The sequence below is a fragment of the Anser anser genome (assembly GCF_964211835.1).
Source record: "Anser anser genome assembly, chromosome: 2".
NCBI lineage: Eukaryota > Metazoa > Chordata > Aves > Anseriformes > Anatidae > Anser > Anser anser.
In genome coordinates, this window is record NC_139721.1 from 90,892,780 (window position 1) to 90,919,006 (window position 26,227).

The 26,227-nt window shown below is 37.7% G+C and overlaps 2 protein-coding genes and 1 long non-coding RNA gene across 5 annotated transcripts in view; 1 reads left to right on the top strand and 2 right to left on the bottom strand.

Moving 5' to 3' along the window:
- Positions 1-749, bottom strand: part of BLOC1S5 (biogenesis of lysosomal organelles complex 1 subunit 5) — a 14,779-nt gene extending 14,030 nt beyond the window's left edge. Inside the window, exon 1 of the mRNA XM_083823109.1 lies at positions 505-749. Within this exon, the coding sequence (XP_083679235.1) occupies positions 505-649 (145 nt within the window). The 5' untranslated portion in view covers positions 650-749. The remainder of the gene's footprint in view (positions 1-504) is intronic.
- On the top strand, positions 724-26,222 carry LOC310893741. Of its 3 annotated transcripts, XR_014579257.1 has the most exons (4): positions 724-864; positions 4,758-5,399; positions 21,744-21,835; positions 25,098-26,222. It is a non-coding gene; the product is annotated as an uncharacterized lncRNA (long non-coding RNA). The 3 variants fall into 3 exon arrangements; XR_014579258.1 differs by lacking the exon at positions 25,098-26,222 and having other exon boundaries at positions 21,744-23,046; XR_014579259.1 differs by lacking the exons at positions 21,744-21,835; positions 25,098-26,222 and having other exon boundaries at positions 4,758-6,545.
- EEF1E1 (eukaryotic translation elongation factor 1 epsilon 1) overlaps positions 11,077-26,227 on the bottom strand; it is a 17,387-nt gene continuing 2,236 nt past the window's right edge. Inside the window, exons 3-4 of the mRNA XM_083823110.1 lie at positions 18,602-18,697; positions 11,077-11,724 (exon numbers count right to left, since the gene is read on the bottom strand). Of these exons, the coding sequence (XP_083679236.1) occupies positions 11,584-11,724; positions 18,602-18,697 (237 nt within the window). The 3' untranslated portion in view covers positions 11,077-11,583. The remainder of the gene's footprint in view (positions 11,725-18,601; positions 18,698-26,227) is intronic.

A 26,227-nucleotide genomic window follows, 5' to 3' on the forward strand; every position in this document is an offset into this window, starting at 1 on the left:
TTCTGTCACCCTGTTTTCAACCTCCTTCCCAGTACACGGCTTCCAGATCTGACTGTTAACGGCAGTAAAGAATTGATACACAGAAGAACTAAAGGCTGCAGTTCAACAGAAATTCACAGCTTAAGATGTGGAAGCCTCCTGCAGTGAGAGACAACTGGAAAGCTCACTATACAGCAAAACTGTCTGCTGTGTTTCAGGGCTAAGGACTTGAAACATACTCATAAAAATACAAGTATTTACAACATTTGTGTGTATGAGAAGTAGGCTGGGCTCTCAAATAGCAAAAAAAGACTGCTTAATTTAAAGAACTTTGGTGACACGACAAACAACGCCAGTTTGAAGAAGCACTTCAGACGGACGCCAGGCGGCCAGTGCCACCCAGAGGCACGCTCCTGCGCTTCCTCCTCCTACCTGGGGGCTCTCCCTCTCCATCGCACCCCCCTGCATTTGTCCCACAGCCCGAGCCACACCCCAGCAAGAAACGCACAACCCCCGCGGGCCTACCCTTGATGATAGGCTGAAGCAGAGCCCCGGCAGACAGCGCCTCCCGCTTCCTATCGCCGGCCAGCGGCAGGGGAAAGGGTATGGGCAGGGGCAGGGGCAGGGCCGCCCCGCTCCGGCCGGGGGACTCGGGGCCTGCCCTGCTCATGGCGCCCGGCGCCGCGGCCTCCCTGTGACGCCATCACCGTGCGCTCGTCGCTGTTGCCGTGGCAACCGCGGGGCCTGCCCCAGGCGAGGGCCTGAAGCTGCCGGGCCGGGGCGAAGGGGGCGCCCGGGGGGATCTTCTCGGCAGTCCAGTAGTAGTTTATTCACGATTGCAATGGCGGGCGTCCCACAAGCAGGAGCGCACCTACTAGTCACACAGTACGGTTTATATACTTTCTTTCTCGACGATTGGGACCCTCCCCTGTTTCCCCATTGATTGGGTAATCCAGGTACACAACCTATCTGATGCTTCATGCATGGCCTTCGGTTGCCGACCTGTTAAATTTCAATTTTCTTTTGACTTTTTTACTGTTTGAAGTGGTAATGTTTCTTCACTTATCTGACTTGACTTGACTTGACACCGTGATTTTCACCTAATTGCTCTAAGGAGTCCCGTTGTCTGCATTTTACAAGGTTGTCTGTTAAGCTTTCTTACCACTGCAAGCATATCTCAATACCACATTCCTTCCCTCTAAACAATGTAAGAATTGTTTTTTCAATGTAAAATGTTTTTTCTCTGCAAAAACAACATTTTTATTCCCACAGCACGAATTCACATAAATCAGTTTGCTTCCGAACAATCATTAGTCGTGGTTTATGAAAATTAAGACTAGTAGTCTACTTCGTAAGCAAAGAAAAAAATGACTTAAAGTCTCTACACGTTCCTTTGACTTGCGGAAAACGGACTCCACAATCAGTAAGATTGTAAAGTAGGTATATTTATTCAGTGCTGGGCAACACAGGGGGTAGTCCCACCAAAGTCGTGCACACCTGATGCAGCAACTTGCCTTGGTTATATGCAGTAAAGAAGTAAAGAGTTACATATGCATGAAGTTTCACAATATGCCTGTACATATTCATAACCTGTCCCCGCTTCGTATTAAAATTAGTTCCAAGGAGTCATTTCCATAAACTCCTCCCATCTGTGCTTGCATAGTGTATTCTGGTGGTGGTCGTCGGGCGTCGTGGGGATGAAGACAGATGACTCTTCCTCATCACCACTAGCTGACCTCTTGTCTTTGCGCAGACTCAGTTGCTCCTTGGCTCTTGTCCATCTGCAGGACCAGTTTCTACCAGCTTCTTAAAATAGGCTCACACTCTTATTAGGAGACTGACCTTGGTAAGGGGCCCAAGGCTTCTTGCTTTAGTTAATTTGCACAATGCACCATAGTTAGCAAAGACACTAAGTAGCATCCTAGTTTAATGCCTTCAGCGCTCTATCTCTACTTGATAAGATTCTCCTAACTCCCTCTTTCACCTTTTACCCATCAGGAAATGTTCTGTATACTTCCCTTCCCACCCTTACAAGTTACAATATATTAACTACAATTTTTCTTGTTATCCTTTCTGTTTTGTACTATATATATACAATAACTTTTAGAATAGCATGATTCTTTTCAATAGCATGATCCAATATCCTTAGGTCATTGCATCTATAGTGTTCATTGCATCTATATTTATTTTATTTTTCTGCCCATTGACCCATCCTGCCCAGGTCCCTCTGCAGGGCCTTCCTACACTCCTGCATATTGACACTTCCCCCCAACTCAGTGTCATTTGCAAACTTACTGAGGGTGCACTCAATTCCCTCATCCAAGTCATCAATAAAGATATTAAAGAAAATGGGCCCCAACACTGACCCCTGGGGAACACCACTGGTGATCAGTCGCCAGCTGAATTTCACCCCGTTCACCACCACTCTCTTGGCCCGGCCGTTCAGCCAGTTTTTAACCCAGCAAAGAGTGTACCTGTCCAAACCATGGGCTGCCAGCTTCTCCAGGAGAATACAGGAGACTGTGTCAAAGGCCTTGCTGAAGTCTAGGTAGACTATGACAACAGGCTTTCCCTCATCCACCAGGCGGGTCACCCGGTCATAGAAGGAGATGAGGTCAGGCAGGACTTGCCACATGCTGGCTGGGCCTGATCCCCCGGTGGTTCCGCATACATTGCGTGATTGCATTCACGACGACCTGTTCCATCACCTTTCCTAGCACTGAGGTCAGGCTGACAGGCCTGTAGTTCCTCAGGTCCTCCTTATGACCCTTCTTATAGATGGGCATCACATTAGCAAGTCTTCAGTCACCCTGCACCTCTCCAGATGACCAAGACCACTGATAGATGATGGAAAGTGGCCTGGCAATTACATCCGCCAACTTCCTCAGCACCCTTGGGTGGATCTCATCTGGACCCATGGACTTGTGGCAGTCCGGGTGGAGCAGCAAGTCTCTGACTTTTTCCACCTGAGCTTTGGGGGGGTTCTTCTGCTCCTCATCCCAGACTTCCAGGTCGGGAGGCTGAGTATCCCGAGGATAAGTGGTCTGGCTAGTAAAGGCAGATGCAAAGAAGGCATTAAGAACCTCAGCCTTTTCCTTATCCTCATTAGGCATGTTCCCCACTGTGTTCAGTAAAGAATGGAGATTCTCTTTGGCCCTCCTCTTGCCATTAATATACATATAAAAACATTTTTTTGTTATGAGGTAGAACTGGACCACGAATTCTGCTAAAGCAGCTGCCACCTACGACATTCAGACTTGGAGTACCTGAAAGGAGCCAGTTTCGCTGGCACAGTTACTATTTTATTAGTAGAAAACAGAAATAGTTTTTTGTTGCTTTTAGAATTTACTTTTGCCCACATTCTATTCTGCCTAGCATTTGTAAGTAGGAACAATTGCCTGAGTGAGAAAAATTAGGACTTCTTTCATGTACGAAGCCATTACAATAAACAAAAAAGATCCCATTACTCAATTCTGTATCCCATCATCAAAGCTCAGAAATTGCTCACTCAATAAAAAAAATAAAAAGTACATAGAATCTTCCAAAATCAGCCTTGAAAATGAGTGAACTAGAATCATTCTCTCCCCAAAAATCTGTTATCCACTATGGGTAAAATCTGCTTAAATAATAAAATGGATCTTACATTGGGAGGTGTCGAATACTTCAACTAAAGTTATAATTAAATTCAGCATAAATATATAAACTAAAATACTTTCTCACTCCTTCACTGTTGCATAGTCTGTAAATATTACATGTTAAATAGACAATAATTAGCAGAGATAAGAATCATTAAAATAAAATTCTGTTCCCTTTCACATACTTTTTTTTTTTTCTCCCAAAGTAACCATCTCTTAGAATCTATAGATTAGTATTTAGATTTTTCCACTTGGATCTTATGCACTTCAGTACTTGACAACCACCAATAAATTACATTAGTGCTCACATTTTAAAAATATCTGTAGGATATTCAAGATGGCTTAATGATACTGATGATTAGGGGTAGAATCATTCAGATGTTGATTTTATCCCTGTCCAGCCTATCTGCAGTCCCCCCCAAGGGCTAGTCTGTCCCTCAGACAAGTTATTTAACCCTCCAAGCCAAATGCTATTTTTTTTAATTTGCTACGGAGGAAATCCTTAGCTAAGGGGATTTATAACTGCTACATTTCTAGGAAAGACTCTTTTTTTACATCATGTATAATGTCAAGTTCAGAATTACAGGACTGCTACACGGGCAAATCCTGTGACAGATAAATGCCTCGGTTTCTAGGTCTACTGTCCTGAAACTATTTTTCCTCTTTGTTTGAATAGTGCTTTTTATTTGTTTGTTTGTTTTTAAGAATATGCTTTATTTGCTGCACTTATGCCTGTTTTTGTTTTTTTTTTTTTTTTTTTTTTTTTCTTTTCTTCCCTTGCTTAATCTTACTGCCCCATCAAGCTTATTCTCAAAACGTATTTAAAAAAATTAAGGAGGACTTAAAGAGGTGATGACTATGAAAAGACAATACTTGTAGAGCTCCTAACCTGTCAGTTTGCAGGAAGTAGTCATCAAGTCACAAAAATATGGAAATATCTATGGCTTGGAGCATGAAAATCAACATATGCAGTCATCATGTGTTTTTTGGAAGATAGGCTAAACAACCTCTGTCACTTCTGCCTTGCACTAGAACCCGCTTTCTCTTTTAGGGATCACCATGCCATTTCCTATTAGTGTTAGCAGTGCTCCAAATTGCAAAATCTTTAGATCAACGTGCCGAATCCTGTCATTTTTCCCACAGGCTGTCTGGCGATGATAATCCACTAAAGGATTGTTTCATCCGAGTGGCGGTGTCCAAGTCAAACGCTGGCAACAGGCAGGGAAACCCAAACCTGTTGAGGCAGACTTCTGCCGAGGCGCGAGGAATTGGAGCGACAGCCCGTAGGGGCGGGAGGCAGGGGACACACTCTGCCTGAGCATAGCAAGTCCATGGGCTGTGCCTGTGATGGAAGACCACGACCGTGATTGTGATAGCTGGAAGTTTGTGGGCTGTGATGCTGATCCTGGTCAGAGCAGGCCTGGGGCTGCGCTCTTTGGAGTGGTGCCTCATCAGATTAGCCACACGGCTACTGTATGTGATGCTCAACCTGGACAGACAGGCCTGCCAGGCAGAAACTGCTCAGGCAGATGATGCTGGGGAGGACAAAAATTATCCACCGCAAGACTAAGAAGACAGATGACACCCAGCAGGAACAGCGAGCCAAATCTGCAGAATCTACAATACAGCTGGCTAGCCCTAGGCTACCTGCCTCTTTGAAGTGGAAGAGACATCACCGATGAGCTGTCAAATTAGATCACCAGCCTGGAAACGCTGAAAGAGATTTAGTTCTTCCAACAGAGGATGGAAAGTTTAATGGACGAAAATCTTCCTAAAGGGGCCAAGGTAATGTGGGAGGGGAAGGGGGAATCCTTAACATGCAACAACAATGAAAAATTACTAGCCTCCCTCCTGCCTGCACAATGAAAGATGAGGTTGGCTGCGTTATACGGCAGCGGGAATTACTGTAGTCACTACCAGCACAGGAAATAAGGTCAACGCCTGCAGGAACGTGCATACAGCAGCAACAAGTAACCGTTTCTACAAAATCAAATTCCCTCCCAAATCTGTGATATCTCTTTATGTCATCCTAGACCTGGGGTCTAAAGTACTTTAAATCTAATATTCAAAATATTCAAGACATGCAGCAGAGGGATAAAAAGACCCAGTCTGACTCTAAAAGCTCAGTGCAACAGAGGCACATGATGGCAAATCCCACTGCATTTCTTTTGCAATAATATTCATGGACAAAAAGCATGAGGAATGCAATTCAGTTTCAATAAATCAAGAACAAAAATTAAGATTACCAAGTGCATAAGCATGTGCTCAGGTGTATGGTGAAAATGAAACCTGGTGTTTCCATTAGGAATAGCAGCAGCACAATCTAATTATAGATTCAAAGAAGAAATATCGCTCTTTGGGGGAAAATATTAAATGTAGTAATCCATTAAACAGCTCCATCACTGCAATCGTACATTGAAGTTAAAGACCATGAAATACACCAAAGACTAAAAGAAAAGATGAAATTGAAAACCAAAAGGAAAAAAAGCCACCAATAGGCCTAAAGATCCCCCCTCAATTTCAACTCAAGGATTTTTGTTGTTGTTGTATTGCTAAATAGGTTTTGTACACATGTATAATTATAAAATCAATTTATAGTCATACCAAGGAAATTTACTTGGAGAAAAATCATGATAATCTCTCTATTGCCTGCTTCAGCATTCCTGTTGCAGACAAACCACAGAGATGCAAACAGATGATGCTAGACAACAGTGTATAAACTGGATCTCTAAATACAAGAACTTACACTGGATTCCTTGATAATTTTATAGGTTTATCTATTCCTTATTTTCCTTATTCCTTATTTCTCTCAGCTAATGCCTTTGCAAGTACCTCATCCCACTCTTTTCCAAAGCCACAGCAATGAGGAGCAATTTTGATCATCTATTGCTTTTTAACCAAGAGAATAAAGATGCCCAAGTTTTAGATCAATCTTTGCTATGGTGTTACTTTAGTGTATTTTATTTCATGGACGGAACCACGTTAACACTTCAAAGTCACGTTTTCATATAAAATAGCTAGTACACACAAGCATCCTCTTTGAATTGCAAAGCACTCATGTTCATCTTAAACCTTAGTTTCAATTCCCTGCCACTAACTCAGGATCCACACCCATGCTGATGTGTCTAGATTACTCTTCTATCAGCTATAATTAAAATAAACCACTCTAATCTTTCTCTCTCTGTGTGAGAGAGACAGACAGGGAAGTCGAAGAATTATTTTGTCAAGATATTCCAACGAGTTATGATATCTGTTGGGAAGTTTAGGATGTACCTTACGTACTTAAAATAAATTCTGTACACATGTAAAATTAAAAATCAGTTTATAGTCATACCAATGAAATTTACTTTGAGAAAAATCATGGTAATCTCTGTATTGCCTGCTTATACAAAATTTGCTCATACTTAAGGCACCCATTTCTAGGGCTATATTCTTTCAAAGTACCAGATGCTATTAAGAAATTCCTGGGAAAAGAACTACCTCAATTTAAAAATACTTAGAAGAGGGTGGAGCAGGTAAGACTATAGAGAAGGGCTACAAGTGGGGAAAAAAAAAAAAAAGATGAAAAGGATTTGAAAATATCACCTCTTACAGGCAAACAGCTAGGACATGTCAGAGTTCAGTAATTGTACTTTCTACCCAAAGAATCACTGGCAATTCAACAATTCACTGGCTCTTGAAAGCAACTGTCTACTAGTGGTGGGCAGCAAAGAAAGTTAACAAAATTTGTTTGCTTTGGCTGTTCCAGCTGTTAACCAGAAGTGATACTTACACAAACTGGATTCTGTGTGGAAAACTGGGATGCTGGTAGGTAGACCATTGATGACACAAAAAGAACTTAACAAAAAGCGTGTCACACATTCAAGCTATTATCAAAAATGTTTCTAGAGTTTTGATGCTGTAAAGTTTACATTTTTGTTCCATCTGAATGCTCAGGTTTTCTTAGTACCCTGGTCTACACTGGAACTATTTTTTTTTTTCAGTGTAACACAGACTCTGAATTTCTCAATCCTACACACTCTTCTCTGATCTTCCTATAATAAATCTGGATTTTTCTATAAATCACTGTTGCCCAATTGTAAGTCTGTGCAAGAGCTGCCCCTAGAGACTTCTGAAGCCGAACTGAACACCGACATCTCACTTGAATGTGAAGTTACTCATCCAAAGACAGCTAAAAATCATCAGCACATTTCTAATATATCCACACTTGAACATGTTTCAACCTGGCTTGTCAGCAAGCTGTGGTCATTTTGGGATGAAGGGGAGAAAGACAAGACAAAGAGTTAAGTGTAAGGTTTCACTGAACACTTACAATTATCATATTTATTTCACTGTTGAATTCTTCTTGCTGCTGAAAGGTTGTCATGCAGTACTATCTCACCATATGGCAACAACGTCAAGTCCTAGAGGCACATACTTAAAAGACCATAACATGTCAGGCCCCTTGAATAAATTAGATAGAATGATTATGCAAAATAATAATACTGCCATGATGAGATACATTAACAAATGAGAGTGTCATTGCTCATGAAATGCCATGAAAATAAATTCCACACATCACTGTGGCCATCATCATCATCAAACTGCGAAGCAACAAAAGTAAAACAACATCACAGTATTTACTGTGCCCTTCAGCAACTGAAATTTTCTGAAAGGAGAAGGGGTTGCAAGTGACGAAAGTCACTTTTTACTAATATCCAGTGGAATTATGTAGTGGGTTTATGTGGCAAGGTTTTGGTAGCAGGGGGCCATAGGGGTGGCTTCTGTGAGAAGAATCTGGAAGCTGCCCCATGTTAGGTAAGGGTCCCGCTGCTGAGCAGAGCTGAGCCAATAAGCAATGTTATTTCGCGCCTCTGTGAGAGCATATTTAAGACACGGAGAAAAAAAAAAAAAAAAGACTAACCGCAACCCCCATTCCCTTGCGCTGCTTGGGGGAAGGAGGTGGAAGAAGGCAAACGGGGGGAAGGTTCTTTTGATTTTTTTCCTTTATTTCTCACTTCTCTAACTTGTTAGTAATAGGCAACAAATCTTATTATCTCCCTATGCCAAGTCTGTTTTGCCCCTCACAATAATTGTTGAGCAATCTCCCCGTCCTTATCTCAACCCTTAGCCCTTTTCATCGTATTTTCTCCCCGTTCCTCTTTGAGGAGGGGGAGTGAGAGCTCGATTGTGGTGGAGCTTGGCCACCCACCTGAGTAAAACCACCACAGTCCTTTTTGGAGCCCAACATGGGGCTCGAGGAACTTGAGATAAGGTTGATAGCTGAGAGAAGTAATGGGCAAAACATGGACTGGATGTTTTTTCATGAATATAGCAGTTGTGAAGAATTCAACAAAGTCATAATTGTGAGGAATATGTTTCGTGTTAGTGTGGTGAAGGGATGAAGGGTGGTGTGCATGTAAATTGTACACCTCATCAGTGTTGTGATGATGTTATGCTTATTTTGGTGTGGGGAATTCTTTTTCTTTTTGATGTAAGTGAAGTTTGTGAAGATCGTGATAACTGTGAAGTAAGAACATATTGTGATTGTTCTTAAATATGCGTTTCACAGAGGTGAGGGGTGGCGGTTGTGGTGGAGCTTGGCCATCCACCCAAGTAAAACCACCAAAGTATAGTAAACAGAAAATACAGAAACAGAACTGAGCTTTTTGTTTGTTTTTAAATAAAATAGCAGGATATTTACTCATGTACTCTTTAAACAGCCCATGAGCATTAATTTGACAGATCTGAAGTACACTGTCTCTCATCTGTAAATAATATGAAGTTTCATCCTTAAAAATGTACGTCGCATCTCAGGCCGAGGTACATTTATATTGATTTTTCATTTTAAAAATATGTTTAGTTGCCCTTACTGATCAAAAGGTATTAAACAGAAAGTGGGAGTGTGGAAAAAAAAAATCACTATCATCTGGTTTTCCCAGTGTTCTCTCTGAAGCAAAGTCTCAATTCATCCTTCTTTGCTTTTAACCCTCTCTGCCTCTTCACAAAAATTTTGTCCCCTACATAAAGTGTTCAAGTTAACAATATGGCAATGACCAAATGCCTTTTAGATGGTATAGAGTTAAATTTCACTAATCACTTCTAAACTTTTCATGTTACTTGTTTCCACCCCCCCCCCCCTTTAACATCAATCAACTCTTCTATTTTAAACCAGAGAAAATAAAACTGGCACATGAGGCTAAGGGATACTGCAGTCACAGCATGTAGCTACCTTGAGAAATCTTAACACTTGGAAACAGCAGCTGTTTGGGATAAAACAAAAACAAAAAGCCACCTCATTCTCTATACACCATCCCTACAAAACTTATCCGAGAAGATGACAGTATTGCTTCCAGTTTTAAGCTGGAAACAAAAAAAAAGGCAAGCTCACAATAGTTTGAATAAACTGGGAATCAATAGCACAAGTAATGACAGTAAAAACCTGAAGCCCCCAGGCAGTAAACCATAAAAAGATGAGCACATGAAGCTTCTAATAACTGCACCTTATTCCAGTGTACATGTCCGCACAATCCTCAGACAGACCTTAATTATGAAGATCTCACTGAAAACTTAAGTATAGAAGGCGGCTTCTAAATAGCAAGGAACAAAAGTAACTATCAACAGAAACTGTAGAAGCTGGGAATTAAGCTTCCTGGAAAATTATAACCCTTTCAAACCAAACAAGAGGATTTTTTTTTTTAAAATCAATATAAAACATTCCTAAAAGTAACACTATGTGCACGTAAACCCTTTATAAGAAGTCATGTATATTCAGAAAATACCTGTAAGAGAGCCTGAAATTGTTCAGGTTAAGCCTACTGGTGACTTGTGCAACTTCTTTTTGTCCTCATCTATTAGGATATATTTTAATTATTTTGCCTCGTTAACTACTTGTTTCTTAAAACCTTGAAGAATTCAGATCTCTACCTTATTGTGTGTAGCACACAAATTAAGAGAAAAGAATGTACAACAGACCACATAGTAGAGTCACAGGTGTTCGCTGAACAGTCATAGAAACTAACATACAAGTTTATCGATTAAATACTTTTGTATTTTTTCAGTGCTTTAAAGGAAATGTTAACTGAATTGTGGAAAATGTAGTTACCCAATCCAGATATGCATCTTAGAGCATTGTTACCATTTTGAAATTCATTATGAAAAAAAGACCATGGTTCTAGGGTGAAGTGACCTGTGAAGTGTTTGATTCAGCAATAGTGTCCTTGGTTTTAAAATAAACTTCTGCTAATTGAATTTACCACTCATTACCTTGCATGTTTTTCCCCCCACCTCTTTCTTTTTAGGATCTTGTAATTTTCTTACATGGAAATAGCACAGAAGCAAGGCATGCATAATCTTTGAAATAAAATGCTTCTAGGGTCTAAGCAGAGGTCCATAATATCATAAAATGAAGTAAAAAGTCAACTAAGATTTTACATGCCTTTTTTTTAATAAACTAAAAAGTTTCACAGCCAAATTAAGACTACAGTTCCAAAATAATTTATTCAGTCACTTAAATACTTTGTAACATTTGCATGTTCCCTTTCTCGCATCCTTGGCACACAATATAGCTCAACTTTTACAAAACTAGTGTAAACATTCCTGGAAAATAAAATGGAAAAGGGGGACATATGCATAAATTCAATAAATAGGAGTGAAAAATCAAAGGAAAATAACTAATTTGTTCCTATAAAGGCCATGCAATTACAGTTGAATGTTTAATTGAAAAAACTTTTTTTTTTTTTAAAAAATAGTGAATTAAAACTCTATTTCCAACTTTCTGCCATCGTTCCATTTAATCAGATATATGATACAATTCTGGAACTAGTTCAAATTCTTGAACAAGCAATAGCGGTTCAATGCAAGCATTATTTGAGGCATTGCCAGTTTTGGTTCACATATAGAAGGTTACAAACCAGTATTTTCAAGTTAGTGGTTTTGGATATAACTTCTAGACTCTCAACATCATTCCAACATGACATTAAAACTTTCCTTAATGAGCATTAGTATATAATCTGTTCTTGATAAAGACGACATTAGACAGCTGTTGTCGGACACCTGGATAATGTTGAATGTGGTTGAACCAGCGAGACACGTTAAGGTATTTCTCCTTTTCTTGCACTGTGAGGTCCACCTGCATGGAGAAGAACACAAGGTTGCATTATTAGTATCATAATATGTGGGAAGGCAAATTAAAGTGCATAGTTTTACAGCCAATTTCAACTCACAGAGAGTTGTTACAGAGCAACAGAATGTCCTTAATACCTTAATTTCACAATCTAGATTATGTATGCATTTTTCATTTATTCAAATAAACAGATCTGGAGGCTGGAATATACATTTGTATATTATACTCGGGGGTGGGAGGAAAGGTTGTTAGCATGCTTAACACTTATCTACTCATGGTTAACATATATAGTGTCAAGATACACTTCTATCTACTCATGGTTAGCATATAGTGTCGAGATACAGGGAAGAATTCCTTATTATGCACAAGTCTTACACGCTCCTCTAATCCAGCAGGAAGTCTTGCTTCACAGGCAAAGTGTGACGTATATTAAAAGTGCAGGAATACATTTTTTCAGGCCGTTTCAGACTGGTTAGTAAAACTATTTTCCATTTTGATCAATAGTCATACAATAGTTACCTGAATAACCACAAGAGCACCCAGGGAGAAGCTTCCAACTGTTATATACCTACTGCAACAGCTCCAGTCTACTTCTACTTTTACCATAGGACTAGGTCAGATAGAGTCATCTATAACTACATATCAGCTATACTTTTCAGAGTCTTCTACATTAAAGTCAGCAACATCCTTAAATATTTTCAATGAAGTCTTTTTATAACTTCATTCTCTTTCAAGCCAGCAGTAGTAGAACTACCTCCATACTGTATCACCTGTATTACCTTTCCCTGATAACCAGTTCTAGGTCTGCATTCCTCTGGAACCAAGTTAGTGTATCAATTTAGACAATAACCTGGTTCCTCATGTTAACCTACAACAAAAACTAATTAGAAATAGGGTCAGCCTCAAAACAAACTACTAAAATTCCCAGGAAAAAAACATCTCCATGTGAACTACTCTATCTCATCTCCCTAGTATTTAACACATGCAGTGTAGGACTCATCTCTCTTCAATCAGCCATCAAGCTTCACTGATTCACTTTGACAACACCTACAATAAACAAAAGGGGGGCACACCTGTAGAGGATAGTCTTAACAGACAAATCACTAGCTAGACACGCCTGCTTTTTTCATGCTTAGACTTCTACAGCTAAACAAGATTAATCCCCTCCTCGATAGCTAAACAGATAGCATACTCCTTGTGCCTTGTTCTACAAGCACCAGATCTCATGGCTAATGCAGGTTCATTGCCAATTTCATCATGGGCACAGGACAGCTGGAAACAAGTATGTTCAAACAGACTTTAAATTACAAGAAAAACTATATGAATTCATTTAACTCAGCTGTAGGAATGAAAAGCCAGTGTTCAAAACTAAGCCTCATGGTGAATTTTACTTTGTGACAAACCAGCCTTTTGGATTTTAAGAGTTGACTATAACATCCACTGGTTCCCCTTACTATTGTCTCACACAGGCCAGCACTTGGCTTAGAATCAGAAAGCTTTAAACATGTAGAGATAAAAAAAATCAAACAAAAAAACACACCATAAGGATATATACTACGTTGAACTGGCTAGAGGAACAAAAAGAAAAAATTTTGAAGAATTACAGGAAAGAATTCTAAATCAACGTCACGTAATTTTCTGTTCTCTCTGAGAGTAAAGCTGTATTAACAGCAAAGAGCACAGTAACTGCAGCAAAAAACAAGAAGTGGGGATCTTTCAGCTGCTCCCCAGACCAAGATGCTCTTCTTCCTACAGAACTCACTTGCCAGAACATAAGCATACTACTGCACACATTTCCACAAAACACCTGCAGTTATGTACCCCAGTTCAGGCAGTATGAGAAAAGCTGTTGCATCCTTCTTCTTGCTGCTGGCATGAGATGTAGACACTGTTCCTACAGCTGTATATAGTCCGATCAAAGTGCACAGCCAAATCAATTAAAGCACAGACATATTTTCGCAGAGCTCTAAACTTAACATGGCTAACCTGCATTAGTCAAGTGGAAAAAAAAAAAAACATTGGTAAGAAGAGAAACTCCAAAGTTTTCTGAGACATTACAAGCAAAAGGAAGTGGAAGCTATTAAAATGTAACACTGAGTGCTTTTTTTTTTTTTTAAATTAAGATACTTCATAAACTGCCTGAGGTTCTTCAGACGCTAATACAAGACAGAAAAAACATGCAGCACCATTTACGGGAAGACGCTTTTGATCACATGCAGATTGTTATAATTAATGGCAGTTTGAAACTGGTGCTTGTAAATGGCTCTACAGCTTCATACCAGAGTATGTAAAGAACAACATACACCCTAAAGGCTATCTATGATTAATACTTTTCCCCATTTTCAGTAAAGCATGAGCAGGTACTAAAAATACTGTAACTTCAGTGATTATTGTACACTGACAGAATTACAATACCCTTTTTCCCCCAAAATCTTTACTGGGTAAGTGCTTGGTTATGAAAAACCTGAACTGAACTTCAGATTTTGCAGCAGATACTGTTTCCTCTCCCTGTAATTTTATATTGATAATTCTCAATTTCATTTTTTAAAATTACAATTACAGTTAATTTTAATTACAATAAAATTACAATTTACAGTCTTAAAAATACATTTATCTGAAGTAAATCAAAAATAAGTTTTGGAAAATGTGTCCTTCTCCATTCTGTTCACATAGTGGAAAAACATCTGAAGGGAAAAACAGACAATACTCTAATAATAGAACCCTTCTTTGTACTCCAGGCAGAACAGGCAAGATATTTTTGCTTATTTACATAATGCACTCTATCAGTGAAATATATTAAAAAGCACTCTGTGGCATGCTCTACTTTTTACTCAGAACACAACTCTTAGGTTAATTGTTTAGAGATCACTTCCACAGCATTTTTACAACATTTTGTTCGATGGGTATTTTCTATTCTTCCTCATTAAATTAGACAATTCCCCCAAGTTAAGGAAGGCTGCTATTCTACTGATAAAATAATTATTTGCTATTAAAGCAATTATTTCAATAGCAAAGAAACAGACACTCAATTTTTTTTTCATAATTAAAAAAAAAAATCAAAGTCTTAGCTTTCCACCACACAGCTCATGAAGGATAACGAAGGTGGTCATCACACAGTGTAACCAGAAGAGTTTCTAGAAGGGCTATAAATACACAAGCTTTAATTATATTTGCTTCCAGTAGCACTGGGAATGCAGGCATAAATTCCCATGCCTACATCCTACATGTACATGGGAAGTCTAAAAATACCTGTGTATGTGTAAAGCTCTTCACCATCAAGAGAAGAACAGATACTATTTCACTTTTTAATTTAACTTTTACATATAAGGATGGGGGTGAGTGGAAAACAACAGCTGAATGCTGTGTTTTGTAAAATACTTTCACATGGTTTTGAAGCATTTTTGGTTTAAAGGAACACGCTAAGAATTAAGAAATCTTTAACGTAAAGCCATTTTTTCTGAATTTAGTTTAAGAACCACTCCTAGCATCATTCTTTAAAAGGAAAGCCCGTTAACCCAGTATTAAGATAAGCAGTGTATCAATGAATATCAAAAAAAGGCAATCTGTTTATTACTGAAAACATTCATACGGGAAGAAAAAAAAAATACTGCTGTAGTCTCACACATCAGTATTAGTAGCTCTGACCTGAGGAGAATTTAGTAGTTTTTGTACTAGATTATACTTAATCTGACCCCAAAATTTAGACTGAGATTTATTCTATTTGTAGATACACATTTCACCCGTAAGTTATTTTCCAGTGCTTATTAAAGAAATTTTAAACTCAAACATATAGACTTCAGACTACTAGTACAGTTCTGCCAAAATTTACAAAGTATAAAGTCAGATCAACCTTTGTATTGATTATTTCTCTTAAATATTTTCAAACATCACTTCACTAGTTTAGTTCTATTTGTGAAGAAGAATATAGGGAAAATAAAAAAAAATTAGTTCTGATATAAAAACAAGTTTATTACCACAGAGGAATTTAATGCTTACTGATTGCCTGAGTTATCCTCAAGCAACGCTTCCAAATTCATGTTTTCTCTGCAATCCATCCTTTAACCTAGCAGAACTTCATTGTTCATCAAAACCATTTACATATGTATTTAAGTAATCAAAATGTCAAAAGACAACAATATTTATACTAGACACACGGAGACCCAGAATTACATATGACAGTGTAAGTCACACCAACTTGAAAAAGCCCATTTAGACAGCCAACACCAAGCATTACATTTTTTCGATGTTTGTGATCTACACTGTGATGCAGAACAATGTACATAATTTAGTTACTGCTTCATCATTATAAATGTATATTTCTAATTAATACTGAATTTTTTTCCTACAACCCTGGCAAGAAACCTCAAATGCTACCTCTGAATACCCTCACTCATTAAAATACTAATTCTTTTGCCACAGTATGGATTTTTAAACATTTATCACTATTATGCTTATTAAGATAACTAGAAGAGAAAGGAAGAACAAATGAAAAGTATTCAACTGCAAAATTAAGAGTTACTGTTGGTCTATCTGACTATTGAACAGTGTTCAATTTGACTATTGAACAGTGAAGAATCAGGTTCCAGAATTCCATCTGGATAATGTGGTGTGTGCGCGCGCAAAGTAGAGGTGGGGAGGAATACAAAAGTTTATCATTTATTCTCATTAACACCAATGAAGGAAGGTGAAGCCAAAGGTGAAGAAGCAAGCAGTAAGAGCATGTGGTCTTAAAAACTTTTCTAGTTCATCAGAAGGTTTGTAAAGTTTTAGTGACTCGTTCAGGACTATCATGGTACATCACTAGTATTTATAGTATTCTATTAGTGATGTCTGCATTAGTATGTAGTTGTTAGCCCATCAAAAGCATAGATTGATCCTAAAGGCCATTATCAGTACTATTTTCAGATTCATTTTCTAGACAGCAACTCTGGATCCCCATCTCCCATCCTCCCCACTTTTTCTCTTGAAGGATTATAGTAAGAAAACCTTACTGACATTTTGCACATTTTTCAGGCTTAGCTGAAACAATGGTGGATATGATAAACTGCTTCTCTGGACTGCATCACATTAGAGGATAGAGCAGCTTTCCCTCCTGCCTAATGCTTTGGGCAGAGAAGCAGCTCAAAGTACTCTGTTCTCATTACTGGAGGAAAAAAAAATCCCAGTTCAAGATCTTACCTCTATAGTTAAATACCAACATTAACAATTTCTGAAACCTTAAAAATATGTAATTCTTAACTAGCAGTTTCTAGATTTTCTTCTGTTTAGTATAGCAACTCCATTATTTGCCCTTTATACCTTTCTGAGTCAGAAAATTATCTTCTGCGAAAAATCAACCATTTCAGAAACAGATGTTGTACTATAAACTTGTCCCAAGTAGCGTCTAGATGGTTGCAGGCACCCAGGAGCACTAAGTCATTTGTTTTTACCATCTGTTCTATTTCCCAAAGCAACAACTTGTATCTTTTCTTCCTGATTAGGTGGTCTACTCTAGAGCAAACTAAATATAAAATATGCTTGAGTTTCCCCTGCTTAATTTTTAAAAAAAAGTCTCATTTGAACTTCCATTGTCTCACAGTACATAGCCATATTGAAAAAAAATGCTTATATGTATATTTTCATATAATGAGTGAAAGGTAACTCATTTGACATTCCAGTCAACATATCTATCCCTTACAAGGAAAACACGATTTAAGTATAACTTCTCAACATAGAATTAATTCTAAGTGATTTTAATGTGTTTTCAAAAACCCGAAATGAAGCTTTCTTTTCCTCTCCTCTGCTTGCACTATCTTATTTGCACATTTATTCCTGGACAGTCAAGAGATACACAAGATCTCTCTCATTTTTAGTAATATTTCATTACCTGATCTCTTGCCCCTCCTCTTCATATTCCCTTTTGAAGCACAAGTCCTCTTGTACTCTTCTCCTAGTACTCTGCTTTTAATTGCATAAACTAACAGTTCAACCAGCTGACTGAATTCACAGATCAGACACAGGCATTTAATCAGAGGCATTTTTTTCTTATTTTTTCCCCTGCCATTTTCTGATGTAAAACTCAGTGATTTTATCCTCCCCTAAGATTTCAGCAAACCATTTGGTTTGGTTTGTTTAGAAATACTCACTCCAAAGAATGCATGCTCATTCACAACCATGTTCCAGCCACCCAAATACAAATAACTGCTATTGCTTCATTTTCAAATTACCTCTTGGGGTTCAAAATTGATGTGCAGTGATCTATAAGCACTTTGCAGTAAACCCTGAGCTACGTATGAAGAATCTCAACATCATTTCTATTCAGTACAACCTTTTTTCCCTTAAGCACCAGCCTTCACATGTTATTTTCATATTCTGTATGTTATCAAGCCTTATCATTAAACCTAGAAACAAGAATGACATGTCATTGTAGCTAACACTTGCATGCATTTATCCTTCAGGAACTTTATTTATGGGCAGCTTTTATAGTAGCACTTCTGTTCTAAAAATTTTACTATTTCCAGTTCTGACACATTCTTTGAGTTTCATTTATCTATTTCCCGTGTAGTTTTGTAAGCAGTCACGTTTCAAACTTGAACAGGTAAGCTCTATAAACAGAGGGACAGGTACCATCCATATGTTACCGTCCATATAGGCAACTGAAGTACCCTGAGTACTACAGATAATACACTTATTTTCACAGATCCATAGCTAAATATTAAAAAAAGTAAAATATACACTTACAGGCAAGTTATATATGAAGTTCCTCATAAGAAATCTCACATTTTTTTTTGTTCTGCAACTGTCACTGATCCAGTAGTTTAACTTCTACAGCAATAAACTGCCCTTGAGATAAATAAACAATTATGATAGCTCTATGTATAAAAGCAATGCAAATAGCACTTACCATGACATGATGCAATCCATAGTACATCAAAATATCTGCTAAGGTAAAACTGTTTCCTGCAAGGTAGACTTTATCTTCGAGGTGTGTGTTAAGATCCTAAAAAGGAAAAAGTCATTATACCGCTGTACTACCGACTTCGTATGACAAAACATTAAGGCAATTGTTAAAAATAATTGAGACCTTCCTCTGGAGGCCAGGTATTTAAATAAGTGCCACCTTTAATTTAGCTAAACTCAGTAAAGGAGAAAAACACTAAAAGAAAAGTTTCTAAAAAGCATCAAGATAATAACTTCAGTCATTGTTCCTTGACAGTGAGATTTCAACAAAATCTAAGTGTTCGTCTCTAAACAAAGTGCAAGACAATTTGTTGCTGTCCCACAAATTTCCATCATTCCCCTATTTACTGACATCCACTCAAGTTTTTGTAAATACAAGTATTATTTGTTTTACATATTAAGCTGACCCCACAGAAATACTTTCAACTGTCTTTTCCTGGCTTCAAGTTACTCAAAAAAATGCAAGAATCTTGCATTTTCTTGACTAGTGCATATGACTCATAAAAGCATCAGTGTTTCAAGAAGTTCTCAAACTGCAAGTGTGTAAGAAGTGAAAGAAACAGAAAGGGATACTGGCATAGGAGATAAACATGCTTAACTCGTGCCTGAAATTTGATACCCATCAACTGGTACCATTTGCCACCTGCTTTTATTAATGTTAAAATCATTGTTAGCAAATCTTAATGACTGATACAGTCAACTCAGTCACTACATAAGATCGTATGAAGGAGCACGGTTTCAGCACTCTAAGATCATCTCTCTCAACAACTCCGTATCAGATGGTATAAGGATGGGTGGTAGAAGACTTCCATTTGGGTTCAACGAATAAGTATTTCAAGTCTGCATTACTGAAGACTTTTCATATGTAGTTCTCTGCAGGAAAACAGAGGGCAGAGAGACTCACTGTTGGTCAACTGTATCATGCCTGAGAACACACGTATTGCTTATGGACAGGTGTTGCTTCCTTTCCTCCACACCTTACCTACTCCTCATCTAAGTCAAACACCTTTGTGCCCCCTACTTCCCTCTAAAGAGGAAAATGTAACAGCAAGCAAAATTTACTTTAATCCTGAGGGTAAACTACAGCATAAGCAAGCTCTAGTTTTATGACATTCTTTTCTGAAGCGTAGGAAAAAAGCCTCCTAGCTTTTCCTTGAAGGTAGAAATTCCCAGCTAATATTCCTCTACTAGTTTGGAAAAAAAAAAACAACCACCACCAAACACCCAAGAAAAACAAACAAGCTTACGGTAAGTTTCTGCTCAGAGCAGTCCTGCCAGTTTTCTTAGGCCATTTACTCCCTTCTGGAAACTGGTAAACAGCTTAAACAATGTTTTTCAAAATGTCCCTAAAACGATTTAACAGTCTCAATTACAGCACACTTCATTTTAATAGAACTCTTTATTTTTCAAAAGAAAGGGTAGGGCAAGGAAAATGTGTTTATTCATTCATGAACAATTAAAAAAATAATTTAGACTATAGCGTATTGCAATTTCTGTGGTTCCATAATTCTACTGCCTCAAATGTATTGACATATTTTACAGTTAATATGAAAAAAAACTCGAAACACTGACACTTTACAGCCTCTGACCTCGCATTTTAACGTGGCAAGTTTGCCTCCTTTATACCACCTTACAATTTTCTTTGACAATAACTTCATGACAGGACTCCCATACTTCTCTAAGACCGAAACATCCTAACGTCTGCTTTGGTTTTCTTTTATTAGAGCAAATCAGGGAAAAATACTAACTCCTGCACATTTAAGACTCTAAGGTCATCTGCCCCTGGCTACGCAGCTTTTTCCTTTACACTTGCTTGCTGCTTTCTTCATATTAGTTAGGTCTCAAATTACTTTAAACATGTAACTACAGTTCTGAGGGATTTTATTTACAGAACACAAAGGCAAATACATCGTTAAAAAGGAGCTTTCACAAAAGAAAATCTGTAAGTCAATATACTGGGAAGAAATCATAAACCCCTTCTGACACAAGTTCTCTGATCAGCATTTTACTTGGATTAATTGGAAATAACACTTTATTGTGAAAAATAATGCCACTGAAATTTTGCTCCTCTGCTATGACCTCATTTCATATTCTTGGCTATACAATTAAGCTTTTTACTTTATAAACATCCTGTTAACTATGACAGTACAGTTGATGCAGTTATTTCACTGTTAAAATTCAGAATTTTGGCCAAAGAAGCTATAGCATGCTGATTCTTAGTTTTATATATCTTCAAGAGTTAGGCTAGTTTATGCACAGAAATATTGGTTTGCATAGCTCATAGTTCAGCATGGGTTGACACCATCACAATACCTGCACAGCATATTTGCAGCCTCAAAATGTTTATCACTAAGAACAAATTCAAGTCTTAAGGCAAAGTAGGCTATTACATTTTGAAGGATTATTTATTCTAGTTCACCAAATTTTATCAAGTCAGTTAACTGAACAAATGGAGTTTGACAAATGTAGTGGAGTCTTGGATAAATGAGCATTAGTTTGCTATTCTGTTTTTGAATATATACATTACTCCCATAAGGGAAGAATAGGAAGATACTCCAATTTCATACTATAAACGTCAAGCTAATTCAAAAACATCACAGTATAGTTTTTTCCATGTGTGTTAAAACATGTAGTAGATCTTGCTTCGTGGGTTATACTTCCCATACATTGTTATATTATTGGCTAACAGCCAACTGTGGTAAAATTCCTGAAAGTGAAGCTTTCTTAAGTGACCACACTATTAAACTGGAACAGTCTTTCTGTCATGGAGAGATTACTGAAAATTTGAATACAATACTATATTAGAATTTCTAGGACATCCTGAAGATTCAGGTCTGTTAGCTGTTATTTTTATCACTGCATTTTGTGTACTTAACGTCACTACTTAGACTGATTACGTACATACAATTTAGTATTAAATAACTGATAGTCCTTAAGGCATAACTGCAGTTTGCTGTAATAATATGCACTGAACGACTGCATCAATTCCAATTCCATTTTGGGGTAGGGGAATAGTGGAGAGAAGCAAGCTGTTACGTTACTTATGTACTAACTGATTGATTTCAATTTGCTTGTTTTACGAATAGATATGTGATGTATAGCCCTTATCTACAGCAACAGCTCAACACGTCCCATCCACAGCACACTGCTGGTTACCCCCCAGAGTTGGATACTATAGGTATGTAGTACAATTGTCTGCAATCCAATTAATCTGTTAAGACACCACAAGTTGAGACACTGCCCACCACTGTAGCTCAGGTAAGTAACAGTTGATTCTTACAACACCTCCATAGCTTATGATGCATCTAATCATCCCCTAATTGTGTTCTGGATATTCTGTCCCTAAGAATGCACTGCTGGTGTACACACTTCCTTTACATACAAAACCATGTGCTTTCAGCCAGCAATATTCACAAGGTCATTTCCACTCTAACTGCCTTTTTAAGACAGCACGCAAAAGCAAAGAGCCTTAGAAAGCCCAGGAAAGCCTTGGGCAATACAAAACCCAAAATGAAGATTCTGCAGCCTTATCCAAGAAAGGCATAGCTTCATGACTAGTGCATAGCTTTATTTTTAATTATAATGTAAGACCCTTACCTAACTGAAAATATGAGCTAAACCTGTTCTAGACGAATATTACGCTAATCATATTGCACTTCATGTGAAGGACAGAGGAAAAACAGCTCTATCAAAAAATGTTGCTCAAATAATCAAAGTGCAATCTTTTACGCCTGTCAGCATGCAACAATATCCTGGTGTTGTTCGAAAAGGGAGGAGTGAAAACTGACACGATGTTTAAAGAACATGATGTACAAGCTTTCCAAAGTGGTTAGGCATTCCATTTAGAAGTCTGTTGAAAAACAGCATACAAGAACTGTGGATTAACTCTATGGACAGAGAACTGAATGGATTAACCTACTTAAACAGTGGTGGAAACACTAATTTTTCAAACAAGCACTTTAAACAATAACTGAAGTTCTTTTATTTAGATCTCTAATTGAACTTGATTATTAGAGCCAGATAGCACAGGAAATTGGGACAGAATTGGCCATAATCATGGAATATTTTTGTATGAGATACTGCAAGTAGTATGTGGAACTTCTTGGTTATAATAATCCTTCAGAGCACTTCTGCCATTTCTGTGGAAGCTTTTCTGTGAAATCTAGTGCAAGTTCCTAGTAATACTTTGGACAGAAGATATTTTGGAACCCTCAACATCTGAATACCTAAAACTGACAAAGCAGAGACATTCAAATCTACTGAACAGATTTCATTAATATTCAAGTAGAAATTTGGTGGCATGAGAATACATCAAAGGTTCTCAGTTCCTCCTGAGAGGAGCAGAAATCCTACAAGGTATCAAGAACAACAACTCAATGATTTAGAGACACCCACCTCCCTGCCTTCCATGTAACTTCATTTCCCACTAACCAAGCATCACTCAGTTGACCAAAAGCAAAGGAAATACTGCCTCATCCTGTGAAAAAGAAAGTTCACGTAATACACTGGCCATTACGTAATCACCACTACTGAAATTTATTATTCCTACATTACTCGTATCTGCCAAAGGACAGTCTAGAGGCATTAATCCTGTTTCTTTTTTTCCAGCACAGGAGCTCAAATCAGAAGTGGATAAAAATTTGCGAATACTTTCGCTGTCAGGTTCAGAACCATATGGGATTTGCTGAGTAAATAAAAAAAATCCTTGTTAATATGGTCTGACTACCTGACAATTGTCTTCGTGCCAGGTAACAGCTTTAGTCAACACACCAGTAAGAAATTTTCTTAAGGTCAACAACAACAAAAAAACAAACTAAAAAAAACACTTTCCTGTTCAAATGAACAGACATTAACCTAGCTGTTATCCGATGTTCTTCAGAAACAGATCACCTCATTTAAGGGTTAAGTAGAGGCAGTCTGACGTTTATAGCAGAAGCGACTGAACGAACTGTTTTTGGCACAGCTTATTATAAATTGTGGCTCTAGGCTGCAACCGTCCCAAGTCTGCCATTGTGTATTCCAGACACGTCGTAAAACTACAATCTCAGACTTGCCTCCCTATTTTAGTGTTCTCCCCCGCCCCCGTCTCCTTTCTTCCCCCTCCTCATACTCCCATTTGGCATAGTATACTTTAATGGTAGGCTGCTTCTTTTTCTGATTAATGATGGTGGCAAGAGAACAAATTAAAAAAAAATTTTAATTGCTACACTATGAAATTATTAATGCTGGAACAATTCCACAGCAGTCCTGCATAAAGATAAACTCTGGCCATTCAGCATCTGCTAAAAGAAGTCTACAGGAAAATTTTAAAGTAGTATTTAGGGTATATTATATATATATTTAGGCGATCAGTATAACTTCAGGGAAAATCTCTTTCTCAGTAAGGAAGTTTTGTTTGGAATAATTTATTTATGTATTTGTATTTCAGCTCTTTTCCATACTATTAACACTAGGCTAACACTGAAAAAGATATAACTTAGATATAAAGATAAAATGCTAACACTGAAAAGATATAAGTACAAAGCCATCACACCTCTGTGCCTGGTATTCCTACCCAAATTCAGTTCTACAAATATTCATGCTTGCGATAACAAAGCAGGTATCATCACTTAGGGCATTCAGAGCAGATATTTTATCATAACAAGACAAATTTGTTTTTTGTTTTTATACGATGAAATGGCAAAAAAGATGAATAAAAGTTAGTAATTCTCATACAGTCTTCTCATTGTTTGGGACTAAACAGAAGGTGGTTTACCTAAAACTAAGAAAAGCAACTGGAATTATTATATATCTGCCATACATTAAAAAAAAGAAAAAGAAAGGGTTTACACCAGGACAGGTACCTAGCTGACCAGCAACTGACTAGAATAACCAAAAGTTGAAGTGATTCTCTTTAATGGATTTCTTCCCAGCCTTTCTTTTATTGTTGATAATTTGACAAAATGCAAATCCTTGCAATAAGTTAATTCATTTGTTTAGAATATACCAAGCAGATTAGGAAGGTAAATTGCTTCCTATGCAATCAACAGTTCTACACAGCTCGACTGCCTTCTATCAAATTAGCGAGAAAAGTACATTAAGGTTGAAAGGGACCTCTGCGGGCCACCTAGTCATATCTTCTGTTCAAAGTACAGCTAAACCAGAAGTTACATCCTGATTAGTCTATGCCTACTTCAGCTGACTTCTTAAAAGTCTCAAAGGACAGAGGGAACTCTGGAGAGGTGTTTGTAGGGTAACCCTGACCATAAATGTTTTGATAGTATCTACACATAGAAGATAAGACCAATGATGTCACAAAAAGAAGCAATGCAAACAAGCTCATGCTTAACCAGCAGAAGATATTCCATAGATAAAATGAGATCAAGATACATCACAGATAATCTGAGATAAGTGAAAGAAATGGTTCTTTAGGGTGTTCACCAAATCTGCTTTTTTTACAGATCAAGGAGGCTTGTCAGTTTGAGAAGAACAACAGATTACTGGCAAGATTTTGCTTTGCACCATTTTAAGATCAAGATTTCCCTTGAATTTAAGCAACCTAAGCTACATCTTGCCTGCTGCTTCAGCAGTCTTTGGCTTGCTGAAATAAATTCTGTATGACGCAGACTTGCTGCTCCTAACAAAAATCAGAAATATTAAGACACTGCTATCCACAACTGTAGTTAATCTTTCTAATACCTTGCAGCTCAAAGCTATTTCCCAGCATAGGCTAATTAGTAGTATTGAGCATTTTGTACATTCTGAAGCTGACATGTTTTAAAATTAGAAAAAAACACTTAATTGACTGAATTTCACTCGTTTCATACACACTTAATAAAACATAGCTCTTAGTACTTAGCAGTGTAAAGCAATTTCTCTCTTCAAACTTTGCTCCCAAAAGATTGCAAAGATAATAATTATCAGTCACAAGGAGTAAGAAGGAAAACAGAGCAAGTTTTTTTCCCCATCTACTTGCTGCCATCTGGCTACTCAAATAATGGGGTGACCCTCGAGATTTTTTCTGCTTCCACCTATCCTAGGGGAAGAAGCTTCAGACTACAAGAAAAGTTGAGCGGACTGAAGCCTCCACATAAAGTAGCTCAATGTGAAGGGCAGTTTTGGAGGAGTTACCTTACAATTTCATTTTTTACTATTTCACATATCACAATGTCACAACAACATCCATAATTACCAAATCAGGAAGAAGAGCTCTTAAATTAGTGCAGAATTATCTCTAAATGCAACACAACTTGTTTGTAAGTGAGGTTTCATGAAATATTAAGAAGCTGGTATCTTACAAGGCTAAAGAGAGACTAAGCTATTGAATAATCTCCACATTATCTGCAATGTTCTAAGTAGTTCACAGCATTACAGCCACAGAATATGGTAAGAATTCAGCTTCACGTATTTTAGAACGCATCTTCTCTCCCGTTTTCAGGTATTTTTTTTGTTAATCAATAAAAGGTAACTGGCAAGTCTTCAGCATTTTCCCACTTTTATTAATTGCTTCTTTTTTTATACACATTACTACTGTAATTTTCAAGGTCTATCCGCTCCAAAATTCACTGTCAAGTTAATTAAGTACTGCTTA